The 19,080-nt window shown below is 39.5% G+C and overlaps 2 protein-coding genes across 2 annotated transcripts; both read left to right on the top strand.

The window, feature by feature from the left end:
- The first annotated feature begins 11,556 nt into the window (after positions 1–11,556).
- Positions 11,557–12,585, top strand: LOC124541696. Its single transcript, XM_047119627.1, has one exon. The coding sequence runs from the start codon at positions 11,870–11,872 to the stop codon at positions 12,509–12,511; it is 642 nt and encodes a 213-aa protein (XP_046975583.1). The 5' UTR covers positions 11,557–11,869; the 3' UTR covers positions 12,512–12,585.
- A 2,245-nt stretch (positions 12,586–14,830) lies between these two features.
- On the top strand, positions 14,831–17,697 carry LOC124541747. Its single transcript, XM_047119691.1, has 2 exons — positions 14,831–14,913; positions 15,189–17,697. Exons 1-2 carry the CDS (start codon positions 14,911–14,913, stop codon positions 17,445–17,447), a joined length of 2,262 nt encoding a protein of 753 aa, XP_046975647.1. The 5' UTR covers positions 14,831–14,910; the 3' UTR covers positions 17,448–17,697.
- The last annotated feature ends 1,383 nt before the right edge of the window (positions 17,698–19,080 follow it).

The raw sequence follows: 19,080 nt of genomic DNA, 5'->3' as shown, positions 1-19,080 counted from the left end.
AGTAAGACATCAGCTTAAACTTGAGAACAATTCCAAAAAGGAGCCATCTATTAATGAGATATCTGAAATAGTGTCATCTAAAGTTGAATGTTTGTGGAGAAAAGCGTCTATTCCTACTGTGTCTCATAATCGTGTGATGCAATTGATTAAAAGTTACCACGCAAAGTGTAAAAATTTATTAAAATCATTGAAGCGTTTATCAGAAGGAAAGATTCAAGATTTTCATAGAAATTCGGAAAAACTGTTTGATTTGAGTTCATGTAAGTGTAAAGATTTAGAGTTATGCAAATGTTCCAAGGACCAAAAGATTCCTAAGGAAGAACGAGCTTTTTTAATAGATCAGAGAACGGAGAGAAAAATGATTATGGGAACTGTTGATTTATTGACAAGTAAGAGGAAGAGAAAACTGAGTGATAGAAAAATTAAGCTTAAAACCTATTACGATTCTAGCGTTTGTGAACCAGGTCCTTCTCACGAAAATCCTAATACCTTAATAACGTCTGAAAGTAGCGATGAAAAACAATTTGTGCCCTCAAGTCCATTAAAACCAGTATCAAAAAAACGTACAATAGCATCTCTGAAGAATTTGTCAACTATCTGTGACCGATACGGGATATCCGACAGAGCAGCCGCTGCTGTCGCTTCTGCTGTTTTGCAAGATGCGAAAATTAATAACGAAGTATACGATAAGTCAAAATTGCGGCGAGCGAGACAAAAATTACGAAAAGAAACATTATCTCAAGGCCATTTAGACACTATACCTGCCTTATTTTTTGATGGACGAAAAGATAAAACCCTGAAAATTGTTATGAAAGGGGGCAAAAAATACCGCTTGACATCCGTGGAAGAACACATTTCAATAATTAAAGAACCAGGATCGGTTTATGTCGGGTATGCCGTTCCAAGCCATGGAACTGCAAAAGGGTTAGAGTCAGCTATCTTTCAAACAGTAACAGGTCAATTGAATATGTCTCTAGAGGATACTCTTGCCATAGGTTGTGATGGGACGGTAACCAATACGGGCAAATACGGCGGAGTCATACGGCTTTTAGAAAAGCGTTTACAACGACCACTTCAATGGATCATATGCCTTTTACACTTAAATGAACTGCCCTTGAGACATTTATTTGCAAAACTTGATGGCACCACAACAGGACCTAATACTTATTCAGGTGCTATCGGAAAGTTATTAGATGATTGTGAGAAGCGACCTGTTATCGTGTTTGAAAGGATAGAAGGCATGTTACCAGACATTTCAAATGTAAAATACCTCAGTTCTGATCAACGTTACCTTTATGATATCACATCTGCCGTCATAAGTGGTAAGTGCTCTCCCGATTTGTCTAATCGCTCTCCGGAAAAATGTCACATGCCAGGTGGCTAACAAAGGCTAACAGGATTTTGCGCTTATATGTGGCTACTGAGATACCAACAAACGAACTGAAACAACTAGCTGTTTTTGTAGTGAAAGTATATTCTCCTATTTGGTTTGAAATCAAATTAAATCCGACGTGTAAAGATGGAGCAAGGCACTTTTGGAAGTTGGTTTATTATTCTAGATATCTTCCGCAAGAATTGCAGAGTGTTGTTGATCCTGTACTAAGGCGAAATGCTTTTTTTGCGCACCCAGAGAACTTGCTCCTGTCTATGTTATCTGATGAACAAAAACATGTAAGAGAACTTGCCGCTAGACGCATTTTAAAGGCGAGGAAACCATCAGAACCCCGTCAGCTTCGAGTTTTTGAAGTGCCAAAGATAAATTTAAACGCTTCGACATACATCGATTTGATAGACTGGCAGCAATCTTACTCGCAACCACCTATACTGACCAATGTCCCGGATGAGACTCTTCATTCCCTAGTTGAGTCAGGTGGTGATGATGAAGTCCTTTTCCTGCGGCTACCATGTCATACTCAAGCTGTGGAGCGAGCTGTTAAAACAGTGACCGAGGCATCTATCCAGCTTTGCCATAAAAAAGCAAGAGAAGCATTAATTAAAAATAAAATTAGATCACGAAAACTTATGCCTAAGTTCGAAAGTAAAAAAGATTTTATCGTGATTTGAACATGTTTTATTATTATTTTGTCGTATTATTTGTTGATTTTTCTTTCTTAATAATAAAAATTAGTCCAAAAGCACTTTATTTTATTGGTTTACTTAGTTGTTTTTCCTACAGGTCACGAGAAATTAATTTTCAAATAAATTACAAAAATATCAAAAATTTCAGTTTTTCAAACTCAATGCGCGGGTAGATGGGGTTAACCTAGAAATTTTTTTTTTCGTTATTTTTCCATTAATGTATGTGGGTCACGTTTTTTTTTGCTATTACAAAACTTATTGGACAACTTTATTTTTTTCCATACAAAAGCGACCCACCCTAGTATGCAGGTATGAATTTTGAAATACTTATATTTACATTTCTACGTAATGATGAGTGCTGAGGTATGAAAGACTTGGGTATGATTCTGGTGATGTGGTGGGTTGATGTGAATAATGAGAGAGTGGGTGTGTGCGTGCGTGCGTGCGTACGTGCGTGCGTGCGTACGTGCGTGAGTGTGTGTGTGTGTGTGTTACTACTTTATGAAGAACCGTAAAGCCGCGTTCACACTAGGTGACATTTGTCCTATGTGGCCCTATGTTTCATTACCCTTTTGGCAACGTTGTCGCTCGATGTCTTCGGCGACATACATCACTCGACATATCCTGTCTAGTGGTGACATGGCTTTATAAGAACCAAAATAATTTCACTGTGGCCATATATTTATAGAACCACGCGTTATTGTCGTAAGATATAAAAGTTTTTTTTTATTACAGCACAAGGTAGTGAAGAACCTAGTACGTCACAGGCTCTAGATAAGCTTTCTTCACCTCTAAGCAATAATTTAACTTCGCCAGATCGCTTAGAAGAATATTCCTTGCCGATATTAGACCTACTTGAAACTTGTCCCCTTTTTAAAGTCCTGACTATGTATCAGATTCATCAGATTCATCAGATTATGGTGATGATATAATAGTTGCTGGCGGCAAGAAAATGAGGCTACCTAACGGTAAGTCTAGGCGCACTATCATAGAAGAGTCTGCTTCTGAAGGCGAAAATACTCCAAAATCACCAGCGTTTATACCATGTTCTGATGACGATACAGTGAGTATTAATGACGAAGTACCTACGAAAGGAAGACCAAAGAAAGGCCGACAATTTAAGTATAGCGGTCCATCAAGGATGGAAAGAAAGAGAAACAGACATTCTAATAAGGCTTTTCACAACTATAAAAACATCGAAGTCCAACCGAAAGTATTTATTGATTATAAATGTAATTGTAAAACAAAGTGCTGGGAAAAAATAGATTCAAACAATCGACATAAAATATTTGAGACTTTTTACAAACTAGAAAATTACAATACCCAGAATATGTACATCGCAGCAAGCGTCAAAGAAGCCGACGTTAAAAGAAGGATGACTAATAGCAATATGAAGAAAAAATTCTCTCGTTAATATCTATTAGATAAAGTCGAAGTATACCGGGATTTATTTGTAAAAACACTTGGTGTTTCTACAAAGAGAGTTAATACTGCTCCGACTAAAATGAGGTCACAAGATTGTTTAGATAAAAGAGGATCAAAAAGTGGAGGTAAGAACAAATGCAGCGATGAATTAGTTTCCCAAGTAAGATGTCACATAAACTCTCTTCCTAAGTATAATCACACTATAGAAGAAGTGAGCGCGAGACCGAATATCTTATGCCAGACATGACTTTAGACAAGATGTACGATTTATACTGTGAACATGTAGGAGAAGCTGAGAAGGTTAGTAAGGCTATGTACACAAAGTTATTTTACACATATTTTAATCTTAACCCTTTATATCACTATGTGACATAACTCTAACAAACAAAACAACTCCTCAAAAAATCTGAAGTTGTTGTTTTATTCCATTTTAATTCACTGTGTCACGACGGTAACAAACCGTTTGATACATACTTAGTGTCATTTATGCAAACTAGATGGCGTTACTTGTATCAAAGTTGGTTCGCAATTCTCATGTCGTCAGTTTTTAAAAGACGTTAGTGGGTAAGGATTGAAAAATTCGAAAAAAATATAAAAACTGGATAAAATACCTAGCTGTGCTGTGAAACTAAAAAGTAAGTATGTAATTTAGATAACTTGTTATTAACTACGCGTAAAAATTAAGTAATTTGTTATAAAATTATTGAATTATGGTTTGTGACATTTCTGGTACATTGCCTAATGACTTTCCTATCGTTTAGTACATTGACCTTTGTTTGATATTTTTACAGGATGACTTCTCGAAACCTGCGAGAAGAGGAAATCGAACAGTTTCTCTTTGATTATGAAGCTAGTGAGGATGGATTGGACGATGATGACGACAGCGTTGCAGATCCAGATTTTATTCCAGATCTGGACCTCCCTTGTGATGATGAAGCTTCTGAAAATATTGAGGGTTTAGATATCAATAGTATTATTGAAGGTTTGGAGCATCATGATGATATTTCCCAGGATTCGCCCACCGCTGCATCTTCTTCCCAGTCAAGATCATCAGCAAATCGCCGTCAAACCAGGCAAAAACTGAATGTACGAGGAAGAGGAACCTAGAACTGAATAAGCAACAACTCCGTTTCACAGGTAACGAGACCTTGTCCCCGGATTTCTTAGACCTTGATACTCCGATCCAGTTCTTTTTCAAAATATTTCCAAAAAACTTGATTGAAAACATTGCCAATCAAACGAATCTATATATTGTGCAAAAAGATCCAAGTAAGACTTTTCGTGTCACAGAGACAGATATGCAGCAATTCATTGGACTTGTATACATCATGTCGTTAGTGCATCTTCCAAGAGTTACGAAACATTGGAGCAGGAACATAGGAACACCTTTTGTAAAAGACACAATGCCAGTAAATAAATTTGAAAAAATAAGGCGATTTATACATATCAACGACAATTCAAATAATGTTCCTCGCGATCATAACGACCATGACCGTCTTTTCAAAATTAGGCCAGTTATTCAAACTCTAAATGAAACCTGCCAGAATGTGCCCCTGGAAAAGTATCTTTGCGTGGATGAGCAAATTTGCTCAACTAAAGCCAGACACAATTTGAAAAGGTATAACCCTAAGAAGCCAAATAAATGGGGCTACAAAATTTATGTACTGAGTGGTGTGAGCGGTTTTGCATACAAATTTGAGCCTGAAACTGGAACAGAAAATAAAGTTGAGCCTGGTGAACCAGATTTAGGAGCTGCATCAAATGTTGTTGTGAGACTTTCTCGTGAAATACCGCGAAATCAAAACTATCGCCTTTATTTCGATAACTATTTTACATCTTTGGCACTCTTGGAATATCTAGCCAAAGAAGGCATTCTTAGCCTTGGGACAATACGACGTAATCGCATACCTGATTGCAAACTCCCCCAGGATAAAGAGATCTCTAAAAAAGATCGAGGCTACTCAATTGAATATGTTGGCAGTATTGAAGGAACAGAGATCTCTACAGTTGCCTGGAAAGACAATAAAATAGTCACACTTGCTTCAAGTTTTGTAGGCGAACTACCTAAAGCTCAAGTTTCAAGGTATGATAAGGTGCGTAAATGTTATATAACCATTGATCGACCAAATATAGTCGGAGAATATAACCGTCATATGGGCGGCGTTGATTTGATAGATAGTATCATGGGAAGATATAAGATCAAACTCCGAAGCAAAAGATGGCAGGTTCGTATGTTTTACCACTTTTTGGATCTTGCTATGTCCAATGCCTGGTTGCTATATAAGAGAGTATATAAAACCAAAAACATGCAAGAGAACATATTGTCGTCAGCCGATTTCCGAGAAGAGGTTGGTACAGTATTATGTAAGATCGGGACAAAGGCAAATATAACACGGAGAAACATTGAGCCGGAAATTCAAGCCAAAAAGCGCAAAGGTCCAGCTCAGTATGTGCCCCCGGTAGCTGTACGCCAAGACCAAGTTGGTCATTGGCCTGTGTGGGCTGAGAAAAGGATCAGGTGTAAATATCCTAAATGTGGAGGCGTAACACAAACGCTGTGTGAAAAGTGTGGCGTAGCGTTATGCTACAATAAACAAAATAATTGTTATAGGGCCTTCCATACATCTTAAAGGAGCAGTTTGTGTCAATGTAACATATCTGTCACACTCCCCTTTTTTTCATTTTGGTACTTTTCTAATAAAAATAAAGAAAAATTAAAAAATACGTGTATTTTAATTTATTGAAAACTACCATAAAACTGGGTAATTTATAAATTTTACGAGGTTGCGTTATAAAGGGTTAAACAAGCGCCTCTTAAAAAAGACACGTGTAACAAGTGTGACACATTACAAGCAAAATTAACTCATTGCAAAACTGCTGAGGAAAAAATAGCCATAGAACGCGAAGACCATTGCCGAAAATGGGAACAGGCGCGGCTACTTATTCTGGCTACTCAATGTAAGGAAATAGAATGTCTTACGTTTGATCTACAAAAAACGATTCCAATGCCTAAGATTTACTATAAACGAAACCTGGAATTATTTACTATAAACGACAGCTTTGGCTGTATAATATGGGTATTTATTCGGCAAAAACCAACTCAAGTGGGTGTTTTGTTTGGATAGAAGGAATGACTGGGAAGGGTGCTCAGGAAGTCGGCTCTTGTCTATTAAAATACTTATTCGAGCATATTTCTGAAGATGTCGAGGAACTAATTTTATGGAGCGATTCGTGTGGCGGACAAAATCGTAACATAAAGATAGTTTTGATGTTAAAAGCATTTTTGCATTGTCATCCCACTTTGAAAAAAAAATAACACAAAAGTTTTTGATTCCCGGACATAGTTACCTACCCAATTACAGAGATTTTTCCCACATTGAATCAGCAATGAAAAAATATCCGAGATTATACACTCCTGATGATTATGTACAAGTTATGAAAGATTGCACGAAAAAGAACTCTCTTACAGTGACAGTGATGGCAAAATCAGATTTTCTGGGAACTTCTAATGTTGAAAAAATGATTATTAATAGAAAACGTGGTATTAACAAAGAATGTATTAATTGGCTACAAACTCGGGAAATATACATAGAAAGAGACTCACCAAACTCAATTTATTTTAAAACAGACTTCTTTGGTAATGCTGTAGAAGTTAATATAGGGAGAGCACCTGTTCGTGGCAGACCAGCTTTAATCTTAATGGAACATTTAGTTCCCTTGTGGCCGTCAGGGAAGCCAGTATCACCCGCAAAACTAGCCGATATTCAATCCATATTACATCTCATACCACAAGATGCACAGAGTTTTTATAATGGTCTCGACTGTGATAATACTATAGAAGACGACATAGATGGACTAGACACGGTTGATTTCGAAATTCAATTTGATGATAACGTCGAATAAACGTGTAATTTTGATAAATTAAAGCTTTATCCCGATTATAAATCACATAGTTTCATTTATATCAACAAATCCCTAGATTGTGGTTCGTTTTTGTATATGAGAAAACCTATTGATTACTTAATGTTTAAAGGAACCACATGCACGATTTCTTAATTATTTAGAAGGTTTACCAATAATCAACAAAAAATTATATACACATACTAAATTTAGTAATTTATCAACATATTTAAATAAAAAAATAGTAATTTTACTTAATTTAACAGTGCTGCACATGTTTTTGTAAACCCTTTGATATCTCGAAAGTGTGTGTTTGCTGTGTGGTTCCATTTTGCATAAATACGGACATATATACCTCCAATGTTCATCTTTAAAAGAAAAAGAATGAGTAAACTGTTGCTGAAAGGCTGTAATAGCGATATGATTGCTACCATTTCTGATTCAGGTTGGATAAACGAGTCCATATTTGTAACACTTTATTTCTTATGTAAAAGCTACCAATGAAGCACCAGTCTTGGTAATACTAGATAATCAGGAGAGTCACATTAGCTTGGGAGCATACAAACTTTATCGAGAAAATAACTTGCACCTTCTTTCTTTGCCACCTCACGTATCTCACAAAATGCAGCCTTTGGACTTCACTTTCTTTAGTTCACTAAAGATGGCCTATAATCGAGAGTGTGAACTTTACATGGCAAATCATCCTGGCAAACGAATCACCCAATATGAAGTGGGAGAGCTTTTCACAAATTCATATAATAAAACAGCCAACATTAGCAAAGCTGTAAGTGGATTTAAGGTGTCTGGAATCTGTCCTATGGACACCGACAAGTTTAAAGAATATTTTGAAAATATGTTATCAGACGAACATAACGTCAGTCAAACTTTAGACTCAAGTACTTTCATGCGTGAAACTCCAGCTGAGCAAAGCTCGAGTGAACCTATTGACAATCAGAGTCAAAATGCAGCTGCTTCTGATATTATAAATCAAACTGTTATGGATATGACCCTTGATACTACTCCATCAGTTCCTGTGCTACTTTCTGAAATAACAAATGTACCTGTCATTTCGACAACAACCATTCATTCCAAGAGACGAAATAAAAAACATTAGCAAATTTTGTCCAGCACACCTATAAAATTACAATTAGAGGAAAAAGAGAAAAGACAAGTTGAAAGGAAAATTAAAAAAGAGAAGTTTGTAATGAAAAAGAATACTAAAACTGCAACAAAGAAGCCACAACTAAAGCGGAAAGAGGTCAGAAATTTAAAGAAGGTGTTTGAAGGAAATGAAAATGAAAAGGAATATTTCTGCATAATTTGCAATGAAAGATATGAATCTCCACCCACAGAAGATTGGATCATGTGCGTCATTTGCAACAACTGGGCACATGATCAATGTACCAGCGGCCAATGCAGTAGGGGTTACGTCTGTGATTTATGCCAAATAATTATAGTACTTTATTAAGACTTAAGTATGTCGTTCGCAATTACCCCATATCGTTCGTATTTCCCCCGCGGACTGATCTTAATTACCCCACACGATATTGGGTAAATGCGAACGGCAATGTTTTTGATTTTCTCTATATTCTTTATTATAAAGTTTAATTCCAAGAGTTTTGAGTTAATTTGTTTGTAGCTAGATTAGTAACGTTCATGTTGCAATAAAAGTTGATTACACTTATGACTTTTTTTTATTATTTTACAGGGTTGAAAGTTAGGTGTTCCCAATTACCCCACTTTCCCCTACACACTTCTGTTACGTCACTGTAACAGAAACTCACAGTGTAGGGTCTACACCGTAAGGCACACACTCCCTGCCCTCCAGGCAGGGAGGATAGTTTTTACTTACTGGAGCCACTATGGCCACCAACCCAATGGAGGTCTTGGAGGGCCTCCTTAATTACCTCCAAGTTCACCACCCGGAAATCCTAGCCGGGTACACGAACTCCGTCAAAGCTACTAAGGTAGTCTTTGTCGACTCGCCGGCTTCACCGGCCGCCCCTGACCGCCCGGAATCTCCCATTCCGAGTGCGGACATTCCTAGCCCCGACCCCGTGGATGTAGTACCATCCATGGAAACGGATGACGACGGGTCCGTCATGTCCAAATCGTCCAAGCGCAAAGCGTCTGCGCTTAATAGAAAAAATTAGTATGAAAATAAAAAAAGACTATGAATCATACAAAATATTTGTACCTAAACATAAATTAGACTTGTTTATGTCGGATGAATTTTGGCCGGAAGGAGTCGCCTATAGGCGATTTTTTGACTTTAAACAACGTGTGAATGCCAACGCCTATAAGAACAGTGTGAATAATCAAAACGTAATATGATAAGCAAAACTAAATTAGTTACTTTCAACTGCAAAAATGTTATAAGATCTGTGGATTGTGTACGGAGGCTGTGTGGCTTGGCGGACGTGGTTGCGCTACAGGAAACCTGGCTGATGCCGCATGACCTCAGTTTTCTAGGGAGTAACAACTTCGCGTACACGGGTACGTCAGCTGTGGATACATCGGCAGGAGTGCTTCGTGGTAGGCCATACGGTGGTGTAGCCTTACTCTGGAGGAAAGATGTGTTTCCTATGGTAAATGTAGTGAAGTGCAGTAGTGTGCGTCTTACAGCAATTAAGGCCACACTCAAAGATCGCAGTGTAATGTTTTTCTCTGTATATATGCCTATCGATTGTGGTGAAAATTTAGTAGAATTTACTGAGTGTCTAAGTGAGATAACCGCTATAATTGAAAATCAACACGTGGACTCTGTTTTTATGTTAGGGGACTACAACGCAGCGCACACCCGGGTGAGTTGTTTGAAAAAGAACTTACATCGTTTTGTTCAGAACAAATGTGGTCGTGTATAGACATGGACTTATTACCATCAGACAGCTATACGTTTGTTAGTGATGCACACGGTTCCCGTCGCTGGCTCGATCACTGCCTGGTGACTAGTGCCGTCCGGCCTGCGGTTACGTCTATATATGTTCTTTATGATACCTATTGGTCTGATCACTATCCTCTAGTAATAGAATGTAATCTTAATGTAATAACATCTAAAATAAATGTAACAAACAGGTGTGAAAATAAAATCATTTGGGGTCATCGGGATAAAGAACAAATATCTAAATATCATTACGAATGTCAATTAAAGTTATCAACATTAGTTTTTCCGGAGGAATTGATGGAATGTTGTGATAGTGTGTGTAGTAATACATATCACAGAACACAAATAAATCAGTTATATGATAATATAGTACATATCCTCTCTGAGGCTGCAATCTGTAGTCATATTGTTAAAGTCAAACGTAAACACAAATTCCTTATTGGTTGGAATAAGCATGTGCGTGACGCCCACGACAAGGCGAGATTTTATTTTCAAACCTGGGTACTTTACGGCAAGCCAACTACAGGTGATACTTATATTGAAATGTGCGAATCCAGACGTATATTTAAATCGAAACTGAAATGGTGTCAAAACAACCAGCAACACATACAAATGGATATTATTGCTGAACACCATAAAAACAAGAACTTTGGCAAATTCTGGAAAACCACCAACAGATTTAATCAAAGATCAGGTCTTCCTATCAGTGTTGCTGGTGTTCATGAACCCTGTGAAATTGCTAATTTGTTTAAGCAGTACTTTAAGGTAAAATCCCCACTAGGACCCGTGTTGCAGGTGTCTGATGCTGAGGTTTGTAACTCAAACCGTAGTATAATATTTACAGCTGATGAGGTAACGGAAGTGCTAAAGAATATGGTAAGAGGTAAATCCCCTGGACATGATAACCTCAGCATTGAACACCTGCAACATGCAGGAGCTCAATTACCAAAAATCTTAGCGTTGTTTTTTAATCTGTGTATTGGGCATTCATATGTACCTGATAATCTTATGCGTACTATAGTGGTACCCATTATAAAAAATAAAACGGGTGATTCATCGGACGTTTCTAACTATAGGCCGATCTCGCTTGCTACGGTTACGGCGAAGGTGTTTGACCGTTTGCTTGGAAGGCGACTGGATGAACACGTCTCGCTTAATGACGCACAATTTGGCTTTAGACCTGACCTCTCTACGGAAAGTGCTATCCTGTGCCTCAAGCAAACGATTCAATACTATAATGTCAGGAAAACACCAGTATATGCATGCTTTTTAGACCTCTCCAAGGCATTTGATCTTGTATCTTATGACATTCTCTGGAATAAATTAAAAACTGAAACAAATTTGTCTGATGAAATTATATCAGTTTTTAAATATTGGTACAGGCACCAAAGAAATAATGTTAAATGGGCTGGTAAGCACTCTGAAGAGTATAGGTTGGATTGCGGAGTGAGGCAGGGGGGTCTGACCTCGCCCACACTTTTCAATTTGTACATTAATAAACTGCTTGAGGAGCTTAGCAGTACTGGAATCGGCTGTCATATTGACGGAGTCTGTGTCAATAATATTAGCTACGCAGACGATATGGTACTGCTGAGTCCCTCAAGTAGTGCAATGAAAAGACTTCTTAGTATATGTGAAAGTTATGCAGTGACTCATGGACTAAGATACAATCCAACGAAAAGTGAGTTTATGATATTTAAACCGGATCACAAGCGTTACAATCATGTACCAAATATTACACTTTGTGGTACATCACTAAAAAAGGTTGACCGTATTAAGTACTTGGGTCACTGGATTACGGAAGATATGAAAGATAATGTTGATATAGAGAGAGAACGAAGGTCGCTGTCTGTTCGTTGCAATATGTTGATCCGCAGATTTGCAAAATGTACAAAACAAGTAAAAACTACGCTCTTTAACGCATATTGTCAATCTTTCTATGCGTGCAGTCTGTGGGTGAACTATACTCGGAGGGCATACAATGACTTACGTGTGCAATACAACAATGCGTTCAGGATTTTGATGGGGCTGCCGCGATACTGCAGCGCCTCTGCCATGTTTGCAGAGGCTCACACAGATGGTTTTGCTTCCATCATGCGCAAACGCTGCGCGTCCTTACTTCGACGAGTACGGGACAGTCCCAACACCATCTTGCGTGCATTGTCGGACCGCTGGGATTCACCAATACTAGCTCACTGGATACGACTTCACGTAGTCCAGTAGAATAGTTTAAAATTAGTTTAAAAAAAAATGTCATACATAAATAATTAAGTAAAATTGCTTTTGTGAACTTACTAACCAATTTAGGCATTAAGATTAATTTATTTATTTTTACTAACACTATATGGATCTATGTAAATTATGGTCTGAAATAAATGATTATTATTATTATTATTAAAACCACGCCCCCATCCAAGCGGGCACCGCCCACTAAGGCAGTCCGCCCGGAGAGGGAGGAGCCTAGCGTGGCGCCCCACCAATCGGAAGCTCCGAAGCGTCCGACCGTTGCCCCAACTCCCCGCGAAGAGTCGGCGTGACCCCCCGAGTCCCAATCTAACGAGGAGCCTCGAGTGAAGGCCCCGCCCCCGATTTTTGTTCAGGACAAGAGTGCCTGGGAGCATATCTCCCTAATGATTACGCAGAAGCGTATTCACTACACTCACGCGCGCACCACCGCGCAAGGCATAAAAGTCACCGTCCCGACCTCCGCGGAACACAGGCGCCTGACCGCCTTCCTGCGGAGCAACAATATCGGTTACCACTCGTACGCTCTCGAAGACGAGAAGCAGCTGCGAGTGGTCATCAAGGGGCTCCCCTGCGAACTCAGCAATGAGTTCATCATGGAGAGCCTCAAAGAGCAAGACCTGCCAGTGCGCGAGGTACACAGGATGTACCACGCGCAATCTAAACGCCCCTACGAGCTAGTGCTCGTTGTCTTAGACCTCTCCCCGGAAGGGAAGAAAATCTTTAACATCAAATCGGTTGGCCACCTGTCTGGCATCCGAATAGAAGTCCCCCGCAACCGGGGTGCCCCGGGGCAATGTCACCGTTGCCAAATGTACGGGCACTCCGCGCGCAACTGTTTCGCCCGCCCTAGGTGCGTCAAGTGCCTAGGTGACCACGGCACCAGCGACTGCCCCCGCAAGGAGCGCAGCGAGACCGACCCGCCTTCGTGCGTCCTCTGCAGGACGAAGGGTCACCCCGCGAACTACCGCGGGTGCGATAAAGCGCCTCGGCGCAAACAGTCGTTCGCTGCTAAAAAAGCGAACAGCCGTACTAAGGCCGCGACCTCAGTCGCCTCTAAGCCGACTCCTGTAGTCACAGCCCCGCCCCCTCGGGGCTCTGCTTGGGATAAACCCCTCCAGATGGGTCCCAAGCCCTCAACCACTCCGCAGCCTATTCCAACGGCTGCAAAAAAAGTACCCCGACTAAAGCGTCACCCGACAAGCCATCCGGTACGAGCATCGCGGGTGATTTGCAACTAGTTTGCAATTTCATTGGATCCTTCAATCCAATGGAGTTAAGCACCCTGGCAGGCAAGCTGCGCTCAGCGCAACACGATCCGCAGGCCAGGATTCAGGCGACCTGTGAACACGCAGGTCTTATCGACACCATATGGCGCTACCAAGTCCCCACCCAAATGATGCATTAATGGCGTCAATCAAAAGTAGAATCAAACCCCGATCGCTAACTTTAGCGACGTTTAATGCAAACGGTCTTATCGATCAAATCCACCTAGTTCGCGAATTTGTTACCGCGCATCAGATTGATATCCTGCTTGTACAGGAATCTTTCTTAAAACCGAGCATTCGCGATCCTAAGATAGCGAATTATAATATCATCCGCAATGATAGGCCCACCGCCCTCGGGGGCACTCTAATTTATTATAAGAGGTCGCTTCACTGCTCACCTCTAGATCCGCCGCAGCTCAGCAACATCGAGGCGTCTGTTTGTCAGCTGGCTATGACAGGTCATCAATCTATCGTACTAGCCTCAGTCTATCTCTCGCCCACTAAGCTCGTACTAGAAAGCGACCTCAAGTCGCTCCTTTCGATGGGTAGCTCGGTCATTCTGGCCGGCGACCTTAACTCTAAGCACTCCCGATGGAATTCATTCAAAATTAATAACAACGGTCGTATACTCGACCGGTTAACCTCTCTCGCTGCGTTCACTTTCGAGATCGTAGCCCCCCTCACCCCGACCCGCTTTCCTTCGCTAACGAGCAATCGCAAAGACAGCGCCGATATACTCGACATAGCGATCTTAAACGACGTAGCGTTATCGCTGCGCTCGATTGAGTCGCCCGCCGAGTTAAACTCCGACCACCGCCCCGTCCTAATTAAACTAGGACCCGAGGAGATATTTGAACGACAGTACTTTTTTTACATTACCTTGATTTTTTTAAATCTATTCTGCCACAGGAAGTCCGGGCATAGCGAACAGGCCAGGCAAAGCGAATACTCCCCACTACTAGCAAACTTCGGCCGCGATTCTGTCCGCCATGCGCAGGGACACCCACCCGGTACCCCTCAGTCCTGTACCAATCGAACTAACGAGCGGCCGCGTCTAATTTCGCATTAAATTTAAAAAATCGAAAAAGTGCACAATTGTTACAACATTTCATGGTAAGTAATTTGTTTATAACTATTAGTATATGTTTAGAATGATTATGAGTCGATTGTGTCCTTGAAGTGAATGTATTCAAGTAAAAATACTGAATGATTCGTTCGGTAATTCTTACTGTATTCGGTTTTAGGTTAGATTCTGTTCAAAAAGTACATGCCGGGCAAAGTGATTTGGGCATAGCGGATACTATATTCGCTTTGCCCGTTGCCTATTCGATTTGCCCTAGTAGAAGTTGAGTGTGACTAAGTAGTATTTATATCTTCAATTGTTTCAGATGGTTTATAAATATAAACGAAAAACAGATCAAGCTCAGTGGAGTGAAGATACAATGATGATTGCTGTGGCAGAATGCAAGTCTGGGGCTCCAGTGAAAACGACAGCTACAAAATATGGCTTACCTTATGCTACACTTTATCGGCATGTGAAAAGTGGTAGTTCATCTGCTCAGCTTGGCCGATTTCGCAAAGTATTTACTGACGCACAAGAAGCCGATCTTCAAGAATATTTAAGAGAGATGGACAGTGTTTTTTATGGATTGACTCGTGAAGATTTCAAAAAATTAGTCTATGTTTACGCAAAGAAAAATAATCTTGCACGTCCACCAAGTTGGGACAAAAATGAGAAAGCAGGAGATGACTGGTTAGCTGGTTTTTTGGGTAGAAATCCATCCATTTGCCTCAGAGTTCCAGAAGCGACTTCAGTTGCCAGGGTTAAAGGCTTTAATCGTCCTCAAGTCGAACGGTTCTACGAGCTGCTGTCGGAACAGGTAGAAAAACACAAGATCGATGGTAGCAGGATATACAATGTCGATGAAACCGGGATACAAACGTCAACAAATAAGCCACCTAAGGTTCTTTCTACTAAGGGTAAGAAGCAGGTAGGGGTCATTGCTAGCACGGAACGAGGACAAACCACAACAATTGTGTGTTGCTGCAATGCATCTGGATCATTTATACCACCATTCATGATATTTGCACGCAAAAGGATGCAAGATCGCCTGTTGGATGGTTCTCCTCCAGAAACACAAGGAACTTGCTCTCCATCTGGGTGGATTAATGGAGAAATATTTTTGGAATGGATCAGGTTTTTTACTTACCATGTACGACCCACTGCAGAGAGTAAGGTTTTACTAATATTGGATAATCATGAAAGCCACAAATTTTATCCTGCCCTGGAGTATGCAAGTCAAAACCATGTAATTCTCTTGTCCCTACCCCCTCACACATCAAACAAGTTACAACCTTTGGATGTTGCCGTATATGGCCCCCTAAAAATATTCTTTGAACAAGAAATAAACCGATTCCAAAAGGCGCATCCAGGAAGGATTGTCAACCAATATGACGTGGCGAGATTGTTCACTCCTGCATATCTGAAATGTGCTACTGCCAACAATGCTGTCAAAGGTTTTCAAACACCCGGTTTATGGCCAATAAATAAAGATGTGTTCGGAGAAGAAGACTACGCACCGTCTTCAACAAGCCTCTGTGATCGTAATGTCGCTAATCAAGATGATGGTCTTCAAACGTTAGCTAATCAAGATAATTCCGAACTCCCTTCGACATCTAGAAAAAGAGCTCAACACGAGGCGGTTGAAACCAACCAATCTGTGACTTTACATGAGGTGGATGATGAAACATCAACTGAAGTTGATAAATCTTCAGGTCCAAACAGTGAACCGCCAGCTCGTCAGGAAGTAAGTTTGGAATCAAACATTCAAGGATCATCAAGAGGTCCTTCCACATCAAACTTGGTAGCGTTCGAAATGGCTGTTGATGCAGAAAGATCCTCAACACTAAGTCTTAGAAAGTTTAGAAAAGAAAATAAGACTTCAAACAGTTCTAAAGTGTCTATGCCAGAATTAGACAAAGCAACTTTGGTTCCTTCAACGCCTGAAAAAATTGGACCTGAAAAAGATGATTCTACTAAAGATGAAGATGTGGTTTTGAAACGGGACTGTGCCTTGCCTACAGAGATCATATCTTTGCCTGAATTTATTGATTCTACCACAACGTCAATTGTAGATCTCAATGAGCTAGACCCACTTCAAAGCATGATGGATGAAGAAAATGATTCCTGCATGGAAAAAGGTCCAGAACCATCTGCTTCTGCAATTTATTTCAGCCCCAAAGAGATTAAACCCCTTCCAACACCATGTGTGCCAATGAGTACCCGCAAGCGAAAGATACAAAAGTCAGAAGTTCTTACGAGCACTCCAGTGAAAGAGGAACAAAAAGTTAAGTTTACAAAAATGAATACAACTGTATTAAAAAATTTAAACAAAGATTTAGATAAAAAACCAAAAACCAAAAATATAACAAAGAAAAATACCAAAAATTATAAAGTTAAGAAAGCTCAGAAAGAAGATACTAATATAAAATATACTTGTTATTTTTGTGGAGAAGATTATACAGAAATAAACGGACAACCAATAGATGATTGGATCCAATGTAGCTCCTGTAGCCAATGGAGTCATGAAAAATGTACGGCTTATGAAGGAATAGGCTTATTTATTTGTGACAACTGTACTGATTAGTTTTATTGTAGAAAAATTACTTGTGTTCACTTTGCCCTATCATCTTATCCACTTTACCCGGTGGGTTGGGCAAAGCGGATAGATCTCCTAATTTCATATTATTAATAATTTTGACTAAAGTATTAATGTTACGTATTTCTGTTGATTATATTGAAAACTTTAATAAATACTGATTTCTATAAACAAATAATTTTATTTCTATGTCAACTATTTCTGTTTCTACAACACTTCAAACATTAAGGTGTTCACTTTGCCCAGACTTCCCCTAGTTACATTTTATTCAAACAAACGCAAAACGAAATATTGATTTGATTCATATAAAAAACTGTATTAGCTATTTTGGATATAATGTTATCTTAAATTTTCGCGATTACACATTGAAATAAAACTAGCTATAACGGATTTGAATCGCGTATATTACTACGACGAACGCTGTAAAGTGCTCGAAACGTCGGGATGTTAAAAATAAAAATAATTAATAATTCAAATCCGTTATAGCTAGTTTTATTTCAACTATTTTGAAATCAGTATACAAAATGCACGCAACAACATAGATCAACTGAAGAACCACCTCACAAAAGGTTTAAACCGTCTAGCTCTGTCATAGCAAAAGAAGTGTGCGATGTAATTATTACTCAAGTAAATAACAGATTCAATTGTTGTGATTTTTTGATAGCAGTCAAATTATTTTACTGCGAGAACTTTACCACATACCGTTCTACTTTTCCCGACAAAGATTTCACGATCACAGTATCCACATACGCCGGTTGGGACAAGTACAAATTTAAAAACGAACTTTCCGCAATATATGTACATTGACGATTTCACCAACGCAAATAGTGCAATTTTACAGTTGTTCTATAATAATGACCTGACTGAAACATTTTTAGAGTCAATGAAACTATTGCGAATTCTGTGCACTATACCAATTACTTCAGTAGAGAGCGAGCGATGTTTTTCGACACTGAAAAGAGTCAAAACTTTTCTCCGAAATACCATGTCTCAGGATCGGCTAAATGCACTTTCTGTACTTAGTATTGAAAAAAAATTATACAAACAATACCCGATTTCAATAAAAAGGTGATTGAAATTGAAAATGCGAAATACATTAGAAAAATGTCGTCGCATTGATTTAATGTATAAAAAATACAGTGGACCCTCGGCGCCCCCTGTAATCCGACACGACATTATTATGTTTGACAATCTTTGCTAATATATGGTAGATCACGCAAGTTTGAACAGGTCACAACTCGTACGCGCCACCGACGCGTATGCATTGTTTTACTTAGTTTGAATTTGACTACTAGTGATAGCGGTACGGCCTAGCGTACGTTCATTGTTTACTATTTATTCATTGTGTATTAGGTATATGTAGTACCTAGTAATGTCGTCACAAACCCAGAAGCGAAAGCACAAAACGTTGACAATTAAAGAAAAATGTGATATTTTAGATCGCTTAAATCGCAATGAAACTTTCAGTAGTTTAGCAAGTGAATACGGCGTAGGCCGATCTACAATTTATGACATTAAAAAAAACCACGAGAAGGTTAAGAAGTTCGTGTCAACTACTGACTGCGGGCCAGGCAAGAGACAGACACTCAAGAAAGCTGAACATCCAGAAGTGGAAGAAGCT

This window comes from Vanessa cardui, chromosome 28 (assembly GCF_905220365.1).
Source record: "Vanessa cardui chromosome 28, ilVanCard2.1, whole genome shotgun sequence".
Lineage (NCBI taxonomy): Eukaryota > Metazoa > Arthropoda > Insecta > Lepidoptera > Nymphalidae > Vanessa > Vanessa cardui.
Note: the sequence above shows the minus strand (reverse complement) of the source record. Positions and strands in the feature narration are given on the sequence as shown.